This window comes from Hypanus sabinus, chromosome 15 (assembly GCF_030144855.1).
Source record: "Hypanus sabinus isolate sHypSab1 chromosome 15, sHypSab1.hap1, whole genome shotgun sequence".
In the NCBI taxonomy this organism is placed as follows: Eukaryota; Metazoa; Chordata; class Chondrichthyes; order Myliobatiformes; family Dasyatidae; genus Hypanus; species Hypanus sabinus.
Genome location: NC_082720.1, coordinates 9063156 through 9079859, shown reverse-complemented (window position 1 = coordinate 9079859; position 16704 = coordinate 9063156). Strand labels below are relative to the sequence as shown.

At 41.8% G+C, this 16704-nt stretch overlaps 1 protein-coding gene across 5 annotated transcripts in view; it reads right to left on the bottom strand.

Moving 5' to 3' along the window:
* ebf1a (EBF transcription factor 1a) overlaps positions 1-16704 on the bottom strand; it is a 468633-nt gene that overhangs the window by 243977 nt on the left and 207952 nt on the right. For all 5 annotated transcript variants that reach the window (XM_059989982.1, XM_059989983.1, XM_059989985.1 and 2 more), the window contains one exon: positions 614-695. In XM_059989982.1, coding sequence (XP_059845965.1) covers positions 614-695 — 82 coding nt within the window. The remainder of the gene's footprint in view (positions 1-613; positions 696-16704) is intronic.

Below are 16704 nucleotides of genomic sequence, written 5' to 3'. Positions count from 1 at the left end.
TTCCATTGCCATCCTTAACTTTCCAAGTCCTATCCAATCAGCCACCAGCTGTAACAGGCTCATTGGTGCGATCCACTTGAGCCCACCATTTTACTTATCAAGACCAAGCATTAAGCAATTAATTCCATTAGACACGGTGGGGATGCTGGTGTGGTGGATGGCAAGGCGTGTCATTGGAAGTGTACAAACTATTCCTGAGCAGAGGAAAAGCATGTGCATGCAGACTAGTGAAGGTGAGATGAGCCTTGAACAAGGGTCAGACAATGCAGCAACCCTTCCAACAAATATAAATTGATTTACACTTGAACTTGACAACATGCACTTGCACAGATCCTTTCCAACAACAAAGGATTCTTGTCAGGCACCAAGTCAAATAGTTAGAGGTTTTTATTGTTCATAAGCACATTAAAAACTACAGACATTTTATTTCCTTCTCCCCTGTGAGAAATGACTCAAGTGAGGATAGATTTTTTTTCTTTAACACTTTAAGCCATCTAATACATCTCTTTCCCTTGCCGTTACCACTTAAGGCGAAGTCTCCATAAACGAATCATTATTTGTTCACAAATTAGCTTTCAGAGGAGATGGCTGCAGAGATAAAAACCACACTCACCTGGAACCTTCGCATGTCCCTGGGGTTTCCTGCATTCTTCAGGCAGTTCTGATTGCATTTCAGAAAGAATTTCAAGAAGAACCTGGAGTGAGAAAGTGAGAGAGAAAAAAATAGAATTTGATTAAAACTCTTTCTCTGAATTAAAGGAAATGTTCACTCTCTGAGGGAATTTATACAATTGTATTTTCATCGATTGAGTAAAACTCATGGCAAATTAGAATCATTGCCAAGTCGTGGCTCTTCCTAAAAGCACCTCTGCTTTACTTTTGATTTAGAGTAGGAATGAAGGAGGTATAAACAAAAAACAGGTTTGCAAGTCTCCGGCAATACCTCCACCTATATATATATCAAATCTCTACACCTACATACAACACTAACATTTACATATATAAGCCACTAACATCCACCTATATACAGCATCAACCTACACCTACATACAACACTAACATCCACCTATATATAACAATTCGTATCAACCTTCATTTATACCTTTCATTTTGCAATGCATCCCAAGAAACAGAGCATCTGAGAACAAAACCTAGCCCCAAATTACATCTGGGCAGATGGCCCAAGATTTGTTCAAAAAGATAAGTTTTAAGGACTGCCTTAAAGGTGAAAAGATGCATAAAAGAGGCTTTGGTAGTATACACTGGAGTTTAGTAGTTAACAGCTTAAAAACAAAGGCTGCTTCTGTTGAAGCAATTCACCTTGGGGAAAATTTGGGATCTTTCAGTGCAAAACAGAGCCAGGGGAGGTAAACACTTACTATCCAAATGCAGGGATGTGCGTGTGTGTGTGTGTGCGTTTTTCTTGAAAACACGGTTTGTGTAGAAAGAAGTCTATGTCAGAGTCTGTTGCTTTGCTTCCCTGCCTGGTGTGGTCATGATATAACTTAAGCGGACCTCAGCTAGGCAGCACCATGGAAGGGTCTGACCATGGCTGGGTGCACCTTCTGAATTGGTAGGATTAGGTTTGATGACATGCCCTTGAGCCATGCAGGGCTCTCAGTCCATCCTAACGTGGGAAGGCCAGCCATTAACTCCTAAGGGTTGCTGGTTCAGGTGTTCATTACAGTTTACATTGGAAAAGATCCCACCAGAACACACACTTATTCGTAAGCACTGTATTTGCCCCTCCCCCACCAGCCCTATTCTGGGTGCACAGAAGAGGTATGGAACACCATGACATAAGACATTCGGAGCCGAAGGCCACTCAGTCCTTTAATCCATTCGATATCATCATGGCTGATTTTGCCCAGGCCTCTGTCCAAGATTCCCATCACCCTCAATCCACCACTTGTTCAAGGATGCATCTACCTCCACTTTAATTATCCAGCCTCACAGACTCTCTGGGATGAAGAATCCCAAAGATTCATCACACTCTCCAGCAGGAGATAATATTCAATGCGATATTCAACAAAATTATCAGAATCTCTGTTGTCCGACACTTCCTTTTTCATTTTCAGCCTCACTATAACCCCCTTCTCCCTGACAGTTTTATAATTACTACAGCAGAGAAAAGGATCTCCAATAAAGGTTGCTGGATTTATCCTGTGCTGAGGATCTTTCCCCCATTGCTCAGTTTGAGAGAGTGGTGTGCTGGCATCTTTAACAATTTTATATGCATCAATTTCCCCAATGTTGCCAAAAAGAAATGAAGCATGGGCTCATGGGCTCATACCATGCCACTGGCTTTTTTATTCCCCCCCCCTTCACTTTCTATATATATATCTCTCTCTCTCTTGCCGTCTGTCACTTAGACATTTCAACACCTCGTCAGTTAGTGCCCTGAGTTATGAAGTGCACGGACACCGGATCCCTGTTCCTGACCTACTGCTGTTGCCAGGAATGTTGGCAAAGCCAGTGGCTTGGTCCACTGTGGCCTCCAGCTATGAGTGGTCTGCTGACGTGAAGAGACGCACCATCTGTCGGGAGGGGAAGATGGCCCTGTCAACCAGCACACTGTCCCTCAAACAGGCCCTTATGTGGCAATGTCTCTTGGAAATGGCAGGTCCAGAAGAGAGCTGGGACAGGCACTGGAGACCCTTCAAAAGCCCATTGAGCCACTCTGAAGTGCACAGGCCTTTGCAGCTGCCCACTTTGGCTTCGACACCTCAAACAAATACTTTTAAACTGATGAACCAGCTGAAATAGTTAAAAATAGCAACAGCCACACGCCCCAAACTGAGCAATGGTGCACAAGAACAAGTGCTGAGACCTTTTTTTCTGAGATAAATTTGCTTGGAATTTATAAACAAGAGGAGGACATAAGGAGACTTGCTGATGCATCAAAATTTCCCAAATATAGGAAAAATATCTGTTTAGAAGGCCAGTCAGCTGTGCTGTCCATTTTCTAGCATCTATGTGTTAATATCAGATCAATTTCATATCATCAGGGCCAACCAAGTCAGTTTGTTTTCTCTCTCATTCTCTGTCTCCCTCCCCTCCGTTTTCCCTACACTGAAACTATTTTCAAAGCCAAGTCACAGGGTCATGGAAGCAACAGATATGAAACAGCTTTCAAAGCAACAGAACAGGCTGACACTCAGGGCAAAGAGCTGTAGATTTGTTTGGTCACAAAAGGCACGGTGGGAGTCTAAATTAAGTCATGGTTGCTGCTCTTAGTTGAGCTTTGAGACCACATCTGACACTGTTACAGCCAAAGTTATGCATGGTACAAAGCGAGGATTTTGCCTTCGATTAATAAGGTTATCTCAAGTTGTTGCCTCAAATCCCATATCTCCCCTCATGTTTCATTTCATTATCGATGGGGATTTGCAAAGAATCAGGCAAGGTATTTTGTGATTCCCCCATTGCACATGTAATCACACTCAGTGCTGTAACTGAAACTCCAATCAGCATTTCTCTAAGTTCTTTCTGACTGCTCAGTGTCCCTAGGTTTGTGTCTGCAATTGTCCTGAGATCCAACAAGTGTTCTGGAAGTAAACAGGAACCCATATAATCAGCTGCTGGAAATAAGTAAATCATATTGTCAGTCTGGTAAAACTGAATTGAGTCCGTCACAGGTGAATTCATTTAAGTCACACTATTATGACACCCATTTCTCAAATTCATTTGACCCGTGTGATGATCTGTGTGATGTTATAAAAGTATGGTCTTCATAACATAATGTTTCACAAGCTCTTTTATTGATGGAGTACAAGGTTAAGAGACTACAATGCACACCAGCTGCAGAGTCCAGAAGAACACTGGTTTAGATCTTCACTTTGTGATGACCTATCAAAGCAGCATTTAATTGGCCTCAATGTTCTCAGGCTTGTAAATTCAGGTTATTCGGTAGCCTCCATGTTGGTCGTCATTTGATCATACCACAAGGGTGCCTGTTAGTGATAATTTATCAATATTCTCTTACTAATTTCCAAGTACTGCTGTGCATGTCCTAATCTGCAACTATTCACCACCACCGAGTGCCTGATTCACTGATACCAGAGTTTTAAAATTCTCGTCCAATTTTCAGGTCTCTTCTTGGCTGGTAGAAGTGCTGCCTCATTGTACCAGAGACCAAAGGTTCAATTCAGACTTCCAGTATAGTGTGGGGGAAGGTTACATGTTCTTTCTGTGACTGTGTGGGTTTCCTTCAGGTGCTCTGGTTCACACCCACAACCAAGGGTTGGTGGGTAAATTGCCACTGCAATTTGACCTCTGTGTGAGTGGTAGACTCTGGGAGCAGTTGATGGTCATACAGGGTGAGTAAAGTAAATGGTTGCTTGATGATTGACGTGGACCCAGTAACCCATATGATTTGTTTAGCTGTTTATCCCTCTATGAGAATTATCTTGCTATTTATGGGAGCTTACTGTGCACAAAAAGACTTCCACCATTATAACAATGCGTATAATTCATAACCTCTAAAGTATTTTGCACATTCTGAAAGGGGAAAGACTGTTGTAATAAAACTGTCTCTTTTTTATAACTATTCCCAGGGTCATATTTTGTCTTTGTAAGTAGACTAGAAAGATTTACCCAAAGGCATGATTTTTTTAACCAAAATACATCTGTCTCTAAGCTGTCACAATTTTATAAAGCTGGTATTTATTGCTGCGTACATTTCAGAGATAGAGCCCTTGTTAGTGACGCACAGGGAGTGAAAGGAATCTCGAACATAGCAACAGACCATCTAGTGACCAAGTCAGTACCAGTCTCTTTATTTATGAAGGTGCAGGGTTAAGGCAATTGTAGATCAGCAACCATGAGCCGCATAGGGATGAGAAGGGAATAAGAGCCGCTCCTTCTAAAGATGATGCAGGAAAGAAGAAGGTTTCAACTTTAATCAGAACTTTAACTACCAACAGTTTTTTTTATCTATTGACATACAGTGCGGAGTAGACCCTCTGGTCCTTTGAGCTGTGCTGCCCAGCAATCTGCAATTTAACCCTAGACTAATCATGGGGCAATTTATAATAACCTACTAACCAGTGCATCTCTAGACTATGAGAGGAAACCCACATGGTCACGGGGAAAACGTACTAACTCCTTACAAGCAGTGGTGGGAATTGAATCCGGGTTGCTGGTACTGTAAAGCAGTACTGGTGCGTTAACCACTACACTATATGCCGCTTAGGTTTGTGTCGGCAATTATCCTGAGTTCTGACAAGTATGCGTTCTGGAAGTAAACAAGAACCCGTATGATCCTTTCCAGTTAGCTACTGGAAAGAAGTAAATCATATCGTCAGCTTGGTAAAACTATCTCAGCATAAACTACAACAACATTCATTATTAAATAACTGCCAGAAATGACACGAATATTCACTGTTACAACTTCCAAATACGTTATTTTTGGCCACTAGAATGTGATTCTCAAAGTCCTGTGTTATGTTTGGTAACTCCAAAACATGAAAACTAATTGAAAGGAGAACAAGAAAGCAGGGCATGTGAGTACAACTTCTTTACTTTTAAGTGAAGCGCACAGGGTAGCATCATGATGTATGCATTTCACGAAGTTATTTAAACAAAAAGAATGCCTTATTTAACAATATATTTACAATATTGCTCAAATATTAAATACACAGCACTCTACACAACACAGCTAGAATTATCAAGTTACTGCTATTATTCCTCCAGAAATGACACTCATTGCTTTGGATCTTTCTTCCAATCAAGCAATTTCTCTCTTCTGCCTACAAAGCATGACCAAAGCTAAAGTTTAGGCTTGGAGTTAGGCCAGTGACAGGCCTTGTCAGAATGCTCACAACTTAGTGACTTTGCACAGAATAAAGAGCCTAGTAATTATTCTGGTTCATCTTCATTTACTCCCAAACCAGTGCTTGTGCTCAGTCTACTGTCACTTTATAATTATTTGCATATATCAGTGTCATAGAGTAGTACAGCACACAAACAGGCCATTCAGCCCAACTTGCCCATGCTGACCCAGCTGCCTATCTTCACTAATTGTGCTGCAATTAGCTCATACCTCTATTTATTTCCTAACCAAGAGCCTTGCAAATACTTTAAAACACAAAGTACACTGCAGATGCTGTGGTCAAATCAACACGTACAACAAGCTGGAGGAACTCAGCAGGTCGGGCAGCATCCATGGAAACGAACAGTTCAACGTTTTGGGCTGAGACCCTTCATCAGGGTCCTCCGAGAGGAAGGGTCTCAGCACGAAACGTTGACTGCTCATTTCCACGGATGCTGCCCAACCTGCTGAGTTCCTCCAGCTTGTTGTAAATGTTTTAAAAGACTGCTATTGAACTGGACTTTGTCACCTCTTCTAATAGCCTGTTCCATACTATGTACCAAAACTATGTGTCACACTATATGTCAAAACCTTCACCCTCAGACTCCTGTAAATCGTTCCCCTTCCTCCTTAAACCAATGTCCTCTAGTTTTAGATTCCCCTACCCTTGGAAAAAGACCAACTTTATATCTTATCTATGCCCCTCATAATTTAACAGCAAACTGTTACATATATCTGCTATTGTCATTCTGCCAGATATTGTAGTCTTCTGTTCTTATTACTCATTTTGTGGTTACATTTGAATATTCACTAATATTGTTCATTCAGCTTGGCAGAACACATTTGGCAGTACACAGGCCTCTTGACCTCGCTCGTCATGGCAACCATCAAACGTTAATACAACACACAAAAAACTGGAGGAACTCAGGGGCCTGACATCACCTATGGAAGGAAATAGTCACTGATTCAGGCTGATAGCTTTCAACAGGATCTGTCCTGATGAAGGGTCTCAACCCAAAATCTCAGCTGCCCATTTCCCTCTATAGGTGCTGCCTGACCTGCCAAGTTTATTTATTTAGTTAGTTACTTATTGAGATACAGCTTCAATAGGCCCTTCCAGGTCTTGGAGTCACGCAATCCCCTGATTTAATCCTAGCTTAATCGTGGGACAATTTCCAATGACCAATTAACCTACCAACCCGTACGTCTTTGGACTGTGGGAGGAAACTGAAGGAAACCCATGCAGTCATGGAGAAAACGTACAAACTCCTTACAGGCAGCGGTGGTCGTCTGTACTGTAAAGAGTTGTGCTAACCATTATGCCGCTAGTTCCTCCTGCTCCAAATTTTCCAGATTCTGCAGTCTCCAGTAACTCATTAAACACCAAAACTATTTTATTTTGCCCACATTCCCAACCATCTCCACCGCACCCCCATCCAGATTCGACCATTCACCTGCACACTGGGTACAATTTACTGTGACCAATTAATCTACCAGCTTGCAAGTATCTGGGATACAGGAGGAAACCGAGGCATCCAGAGGAATCCTACACAGTCACAAGGAAAGTGAAAAAACTCCATATAGGCAGGGCCAAGTGAAAGGTTGAACATGTATCCTTGTAACTGGGTGGCAGAGGCTCCACGAGCTGCCATAAAGTGAGGCCAAATCTATATATTTTCAAAACAGAACATGGGCACCCTAGTGTTAACTCAATGCTCCACAGCCAAACCAAAGCAATCATTTGCAGTGGGATCTGTGGATAATCTGCAGTTGCTAATGATCCACTGAACACAACAGTTGTAATTGTTGCATGATACATTTTAAACAAAGTGACTTTCAGCAAAAAATCTTGCTCTCAATTTTATGGCGAAATTTTGTTTTAAAGTCGTCATATAAGTTGTGCCCTGGTCAAGTGCATCACTGCACCTCTGTTCATTTACATTATCCTCCATCACAATCCCTGGTTGAAGTGCTACCCCATAATGGGATGGGCACAGGCATGTGCATGGATTGAATTTAGTGCTGAACTAATGATTACATTGTATATGTACCACATTTTTACAAGCAAACTAGAAAATATTCACAGCTCATCCAGTGCTTGTGCATAATGCACTTGTTTAAAATGGTATCAGCGTCAGGAACTATGCAAATTCTAACAGCAATTTCAGACACAGGTTGCATTGAGATTGCAGCCTTGCCTGATGGCAGAGCTGGGTAGTGGACTAAGTTTAGAGCTGAGGAGCCCTGCAGGCCAAATTTGCATCAGGTGTCAAACCATGAGCCCATCTGACTTCTCAGATCGTGTAAACATTCCCTGGTCTGGTTTCACTGAAGTGCCAGTGATTATCCAGAGTGTTCTGGTCAAAGTTTATGCCAAAGCTAACGCCATTAAAAAAAGATTATCTGATCATTATCACATTGCTGTGCTCAAACCGATTACAAAATTGCAACAGCGATTCCACTTCAGGAGAGAATTGACCGTGAAACAACTTTGGAACACTGTGATTGTAAAATAACTTCTTTCTTGTATCATAATAATAGAACATACTAGAAACATTTTACAGTTCAGGCTGCATAAATGGAGGAAGGGAGTGTGGAGAAGGAGAGAGAAAGATAGAGGGAGAGTGAGGGGGACAAAGAGGGAAAGAGAGAGAGAAAGAGAAAGGGAGAGAAGATATAGAGGAAAAAGAGAGGTGGGGCAGAGAGAAAGTTAATATTTCACATCAGTGGCCTTTCAGGGTCTAATGAAACATTAATTCCATTTCTCTTTCCACAGATGCTGTCTCATCTCCTCAGTAATTCCAATATCTTCTATTTTTATTTTGGGTTTCCAACTTTGACGAATCAAGCAGCACAGAAATCCCCAAAACAGAAAAGAGAAAAATGAACACCTCATCTACTTTCAGAAGTGAGAACTGAGGGAAAAATCACCTTTTTAGAGCAAGGAAGTCTTCTGTACTTTCCACAAGATCTTTTAGATCCACCAACGAGGTCAATATCAAAACCTTAGTGTAATAACCTGATCCACACATCATCTCTTACATTACAGCATTTTGTCAGTACCAATCATCCTGAATTCTGGGGTCAAATTCTCAGCAAACCTTGATTAGGTGACTACCTGGCTCAAGAGGCAATGCTGGCAACATTGGCTCAGACTTCCAGTTGCCACAGAAATGAATTCAAACCGAGATCAGTAAGATCCCATTTTTAACATAGGGTTCATACTGAGGTAGCTATCAGACCAGTAAATAAAATTACCATTGGACTAGGTCTTTAAACCCACTCACTATCCCTCCCTCCCCTATTCCAACAGGGATAGTTCCATGTGATACTGGTCCGTGCTGTCAATATAGTGATTCCTGTTGGAAGATGCATTTGGTGTGCTTATTGAACATTGTTTATTGAACCGTCCGCTGTTAATTGACCAGCCACCTCTCAGTATCTAGGACAATCTATGAAGAATGATCCAGTTAAGGGAATTAATGGAAAAGTATTTGCCATGGTACAATTCAACTTCAAAGTGTTGGGCACCCATTTAGCGTGGGACCACGATACACGTGTGAGCCTGGGCTGTGGAGATGAATCACCGAACCCATCATGGAGTGCATCACAACCAGGGTAATCTTATTCAATGCTAAATTACCCTGATTGGAGATGTGCTGAGGTGGGTTTATTTGTCTCCTTAGCTGAGGTCGACATTTTCGACATGAAACCAGGGAGCTTTTCTTTGATGATAGAAATATTCATCAGATCAAGTAGCATCATGGAGGTGGAGTATTGCTCGGATCTCACCTTTTTTACTTCAAAGTTCCAGCAGCTGAAGTTCTTTGCTTTTCATGTTGCTGGGGCCACAAGTCTCAGACACCACTGGTTATGCTTACATACGCGGTCCCATGATCAGGGATCCAGTCAGAACCACCTCTGAATGAGAGAAGAAATCTGTCACGAGGTATCACTCCGAGTGTGTGTGCACTGGAGTACGTGTGCTTGCCCGGAGTTGCTGTCTCACACCAAGATCTGGATTTCCTTATAAACACAGATCAGTGGATCTCAGCTGTCACAGGCTATCAGTAGCAAAGGAATGTTAGAGATTCCATTAGCCACAAGGCTTAACCTTCATGCTGACACCCTCTTTTGCTTTCAGTCATGCTAAATCCCCCATAAATAATGCTTATTTGTTTATCTATTTCAGCATCCCCTCAAAACTAATCAAAATACTGCAAGACTTTGGCCTCAATACCTCCTTGTGCAGTTGGATCCTGGATTTCCTCACTTGCAGACCTCAGTCAGTTTGGATTGACAAGAACATCTCCACAATCTCCATCAGCATAGGTGCAACACAGGACTGTGTGCTTAGCCACTGTTCTACCTGCTTTGCACTTATGACTGTACGGCGAAGTAGAGCTCCAATGCCGTGTTCATAGTGAGTTTACTGACAACACCACTCTGATTGGCTGAATCAAAAGTGGTGACAAATCTGCATATGGGAGGGAGATTGAAAATCTGACTGAGTGATGCCACAACAACAACAACCTCTCACTGAATGTCAGCAAGATGAAGGAGCTGATTATTGACTTCAGGAGGAGGAATCAAGAGGTCTATGAGAGGTCTCTTTGGGAGAATCAAAGGTGGAGAGGGTCAGCAACTTTAAATTCCTCGGTGTTATCATTTCAGAGGATCTGTCTTGTGTCCAGCATGTAAAAGCAATTATAAATAAAGCACAACAGTGACTCTATTTCCTTAAAAGTTTGCAAAGATTCGGAATGGCACCTAATACTTCCACAAACTTCTACAGATGTGTAGTAGAGAGTATAATTGACTGTTTGCATCATGGCCTGGTATGGAAACCCCAATGCCTTTGAATGGAAAATCTAACTAAAAGTAATGCGCAGGGCCCACTCTATCATGGGTAATGCCCGTGTACATCTACATGGAGTGCTGTTGCAGGAAAGCAGTACCCATCATCGGGGACCCCCACCACCCAGGCTATGCTGTCTTCTTGCTACTGCCATCAGGAAAAAGGTTCAGAAGCCTCAGGACTCACATCATCAGGTTCAAGAACAGGTATTAACCCTCAAACACCGAGCTCTTGAACTAATGTGGAGGGCCTTATTCAGTTTCACTTTCCCAACAATGAACTGTTCCCACAACCTATGGACTCACTTTCAAGAACTCTTTATCTCACATGCTTGATATTTATTGCTTTATTTTTCACTTCTGTATTTGCATAGTTTGTTGCCTTTTGCACATTGGTTGTCTGCTAGCCCTGTGGGCCGCTGATTCTCTTGGATTTACTGAGTATGCCCGCAAGAAAATTAATCTTAGGGTAGTACAGTACTGTGCAAAGGTCTTAGGCGCATATATACAGCTGGGGTGCCTGGGACTTCTGCACAGTACTGGATTTGTCAATGTGGAGCAGAAAATAAGTTTGTAAACCTGGAGGGAGCAAAGGAATTTGGGAATGGCAGAAGTGGACCGCTGTGGGAGGGGTGAGGGACAAGCAACAGAGAAGAAGTATCAGGGGTGGGGAATGACACGGGTGCAGACACACTGCCCTGAGACACCGGAGCTAGGTCATTTGATTCCAAATAATTGATTTATTGATCATTATAGAATGTGTCTTTGGTTCTTCCTGCTCCATTCCATCTCGCTTCCCCTTTTCACAACTGCGGTTCCCCCCTCCCTGCCCCATTCCCATTTTCAGTCCACAATAGAGACCCATATCAGAATCAGGTTTATCATCACTCTCATCGGTCATGAAATGTGTTTTATTTTTGTGGCAGCAGTACAGTGCCTAAGACTTTTGCACGGCACTGTATAATATGGTGGCATATATGTACATTGTTAATAAATTTAGTTTGAACATTATTTAGTGATACACCATTGAGTAGGCCCTTCCAGCCCTTCGAGTCATGAGCCCACCAATCCCAGACAACCCCGATTTTAACCCTAACCTAATCACAGGGCAGTTAACACTTTCATCCTGTGGGCAGAAACAGGAACACCTGGGGAGAACGCATGTATTGCACAGGGAGAACATAGGGGCTCCTTACAGACAGTGCTGGAATTGAACTCCAAAGTCCAAGATAGCAAGCTGTAATAGTGCCGTGCTAACCATTACACTACCATGGTGCTGCACGATTCATAACCAACAGAGAGTTTTGTGCAAAAGGCATTGACTGCCTCCTCTCGCTGACAATACTTCCAAACAATTGCTTCCTGTCTGTGGTTGGTTGTATGAAATGAGGAATATCAGCATTTCATGACCTGATTTCTCATATCTTCTCTCATCATTCCTTATGATGCAGGAGGAAGTTATTCAGCCCATTGAATCTATACCAATCTTTAGAATATTTCCATTATTCCTATATCACCCTTGTTTGCCTGTTACCTACTATTTCTCGAATGCACACCAACTATCTTCCACCCCTCCAATTTTCCTGCCACCTACCTACACATTAGGAACAATGACAGAGGCAAATTAGTCTATCAACCCACACGTCTTTGGGATGTGGATGGAAACTGGGAGTAATCATGGATATATACAGATTCACAAGTAAAAGATCCAAACTCCACAAGGACAGCCCTGATGATCAGGATCAAGTCTAATCTCTGAAGACTTGAGGCAGCAGCACTACCTACTGTACATTGATTGGTGCTTCAGGGGCAGAATTTATGCCTCCCAATGGGGATACCATGTTCAATTCCAATTCCAAAGTCGGCCAATGCAGGAAATTCAGAGCTGCCAACCTCATTGGTTGGCTTGTACTTTCTTCTGTGTCTGGTTTGTATATTCACAACTATCTTGCAGGGTGCCAATTTTAACCCGGAACCCAGAGCCTCCAACACCGTGCTGGAGTGCCAGGCTGAGATGGTGCTGAGATCTTTGACACTGGACTTGAACTGACCCAGGAGGGAGAGCATCAGCCACTTGAGGCAGGTTTACAGGACCATCTTTAAGCAGTTAGCTCCAGAACATAAAACTTCACTGTCCTCTCTGTGAAGTTATACCAATCAAGTCTACCTTGAAGTTCACCAGAAAATGCATAATCCTTGTTTGGTTTAGGTGACATTGTGCTTACAGTCTCTAGTGACATTTCCTGACTCCATTGAAAACAGCATTTAAAAGAATGTGGTGATTCTTGAGGTAATGTAATTTGGGCAGTAGTACGTCAGTTTATTCTTTCTGTACTTCCCTTTCTCTAACGCCTGCTTTCTACTCCAAAAGGTTTATTTCTTGCTGGCATGCTGATCAACACTCTTGGATTTTGTACAACGCCTCTTCTTCATTTATGGGCGTGAGCCATAAGAGTCAAGAGCCTAAAGACGGCCCAGCTGAGCTCATTTCTGCCTTAAACCAGTGCTCCAAAACACTTGTGTTCCCCTCCTGCTCAGGTAGGGGCTAGTCAAGGACTGCCCGGCCCAGAGAGAAGGCATCACTGGCTCCAGGTACTGGCAATGTGCGGATGGCTCATTACATCATCAGAAATGGCCCACTGCCTTGCAGCTCCAGTGGCTTCCAATCAATTCCAACCTCCAGTGCTTTCCATGTGGAGTCTGCTCCTTCTCCCCTGTGACCTCATGTGTCTCCTCCGACATTCCGAGACATGCAGATTGGAAGATTAATCAGACTTTGTAAGTTGCTCCCACTGTGAGAGTGAATGGTAGGATGGTGAATGGTTGATGGGAGTGTGAAGACAATAATATAGATTAAGATAATCTTTATTATTAATATAGATTAAGATAATATCCATCTAGCCAGGATTAGTACAGGTTCAGATGCTCAATGACTCGCTGAATTCCAACCAAAACAAACATATTGGACATGTTGCTGTTGTCCAGATAAAATACTAATAGCACAGAGAAATATCCATTAACCACTAGGTTAAGGTAGAAAGGCAATATGACTTCCCCCTTCCACAGAAACCAACGTCATGACATTGAACTAATTATTCAGTGTGTAAAGCTTAAACTGGCCTTCACTGTTTACTCAGAACCCTTCTCCAGGCACCAAAAACAGAGAGTCAAGAAATTCACATTATTCCTGAACTATATTTACTTCCTTCTTTAAAACAGATATTACAATTCAAAAGCACTTCAATGGCTGAAGCGTGCTTCAGAAAAATCAGAGACTGTGAGAAGTTGCACATGAATGCAAGCCCCTCTTTTCTTACTCCACAAACTATCCTTTCCAATTTTATCAAGTTCTTCCCCATTTACTCTGAGTGTTTCCAATCTTTCCACAGAACAACTCACTCTAAAGAATGAAACAATTGTTAACTAACCACACTGTCCATCCCAAAAGAAAACAGCACCTGGCTTAAAGTAAATGTTTTGAGCAATTTGACAGGGTTTATTTAAAGCACACTCTCTCGCGTGATACCTATTGATTGCCGGCTAATCTGGTCAAACTCGTGCTTGTCTAATGTGTTTTATTAAATTCGCGAAACAATCAGGGCCAATTCCAATACACGAGTTCCTGAACAACCTGCTGACATCCAGGCAAAATGCTCTCAGCGGTACACAGGTCAATATGTATTGGATTTCCAAGGGAGGAAAGAAAGAGCCAGCCTGCTGATGCTGCACAAGGTTCAAGCCCTTTCCCTCGTCATTAAGCTTTGATGCAGTAAACTCACATCCTCAGTACAGAAGCTAAGAGAAGCTCCATCAGATTAGACTGATTTATTTCAGCAATAAGGCCTGACACTTCTTCTTTGTGTGGGTTTATCTGATTGTCACTGTCTTTCAAGCCCATTCTTCTGTAGTGCTGAGGGCTGATTTCCACCACCTCATAATTGCATTAGCCAGGGTCGGATGCCTTTTTATGTTACTGGTAGTGGCTCCTCGGTTTTATCTTCAAACAGCTGTATCTAGTGATTTGCTGGAAGGTGGGACGTATATTCTTTCATTGCCAGGGAACATGTAGAAGTACTCTGTTGATTTAATAATATCTATTGTAATGGGCAAGTGCACTCATCAAAGAATCTTCAGCACAGACTCTCTTTCTGCTGGTCAGGTAAATTCCTACTCAATCCTAATGTCTACTCTATTGCCAATATTATCTGTGGTTTAGGTAATTATTTTTCTTATTTCAGTAGGTTTAATTAATCTTTTAGTAGTAAGGGAATTAAGGGAAACAGGCCACCCAGAGAAACAAACACATTCCATTGCATAGATTTTTAAGTCAGATTTGACCAGAAGTAAGAAAGTACACAAAAATCAGTCAATATGGTAACTTTACCATCACACTATGCTAACGAATGGCATCAAGCGCATAAAAACTGACTTGAAAGGACAATATTAAGTGAATAGAGGGAGAAGGAATTAGTTCTGCTATTCGCAGTAACAAAGGTATATATTTACTCTAGAATTTCAAATGCCATCACGTTACAGCAGCTCGTTCAACTGTATAGTATCCATAAGTGGTGTGTTCCTCACTCAGGGTGGCCAATATAAGCAAATGGGTTTGAGTAAAAGATCAGTTATGATCTTGAATGTGGATCAGAATGGAAAAGCTACTCCTGCTCCTGCACTATTGTTTGTTCAAATGAATTGATACTGCTGCTAAAAGGTGATCCACAGGAATATCACTACAGTTAATTTAACACAAGCCATTTATTCCACTTGCTGGGAAACCTAAGGGGCATTGTTAGGTTAACTGTGTCTTTGATGAAGCATTAAACCAATGCAGAACCTCAGTTCCAAAACAGCATGAACATCCTCTCCAACTAATCTCTCCCTTCCAACAATAAAGAGGTTAAAAAATATAACATTACCTCGGCTCTTACTGTCTTTAAAGTTCTGACACATCTCCTTTATTATAACAGTGAATAAAATTCAAAGTTACCCCAGATACAGCACCTTTGGGAGTTTATGAGCCCCATGAGTTCTTTATGAACATGTTAAAGTATGACAATCTCTTCCTCTCAAAGTCCTCATTGTTTTTCCTATCTCTGCATTGATGATATAAATTGTTGGCATAAGTTGATGAAATTCCTTATAAGAACACAGACAAATAGAAGCAGAAATAAACCACTCAACTTATCAAAAAGATCATGGCTGATCTGATAGTAATCTCAGCTCAGCCTGGTAACCTTTCACCCTTTTGCTTATCATTAATTTCTCTAACTTTGCATTAAAAATATTCAAAGACTCTTGTTTCCACTGTCCTTTGAGAAGAGAATCCCTTCTGATGAAAGTACTTCATTGCATAAAGGATAGCATTACAATGTGAAATGTTACATTGATAAACCTTGAAATTGGATATCATAGCCCTTTTTCAAAAGTAATATGCAATCCAAAATCAATATATCATGGATTAAGTTGCTTTAGCAATCATTCCTGGTTGAAATCTCTCTTGTGACAAAATTGGATGGTTTGGGATCCATAACTCGTCCAATATTTTCCCAGCATCCAGTATGCACTTAGGACTTCAAGAAGTGTGCAACTCACTGTTGAACCATCCTGGCGTAAACTGGAGATCCCAGAGTGACAAAATCCCAGGGGTACAGATAAACAAGGTCCACAATTCACTGGGTTTATCACTTAAAGAAAGAGCATCAGTTCACAAGGATACATTCCAAAAAACAGGCCCCAATCTCACTGAAGTCTGCTGATTCATCTCCCAAAGAGCCTAGTGCACTCAAACTACCAAAGAGTGTTTTTTTCCAGAGACTAATTATTGAAAAATGTATTTCTGTGTGTCTCAGGGGTCCATCAATCCATGAATTCTCCCCCAGCCTGGTGAGGACACTGCCATAGATTGTTGCCTCTCCATCACAATGGCCTCTCTTCAGTTTTTCAGCCCAAGGAAGACTGGGAAAAATACATTTACTTATTATACATTCAGATACCTGATTTGTGTGGAGGGATGTGGAGCCAATGGTCATCAG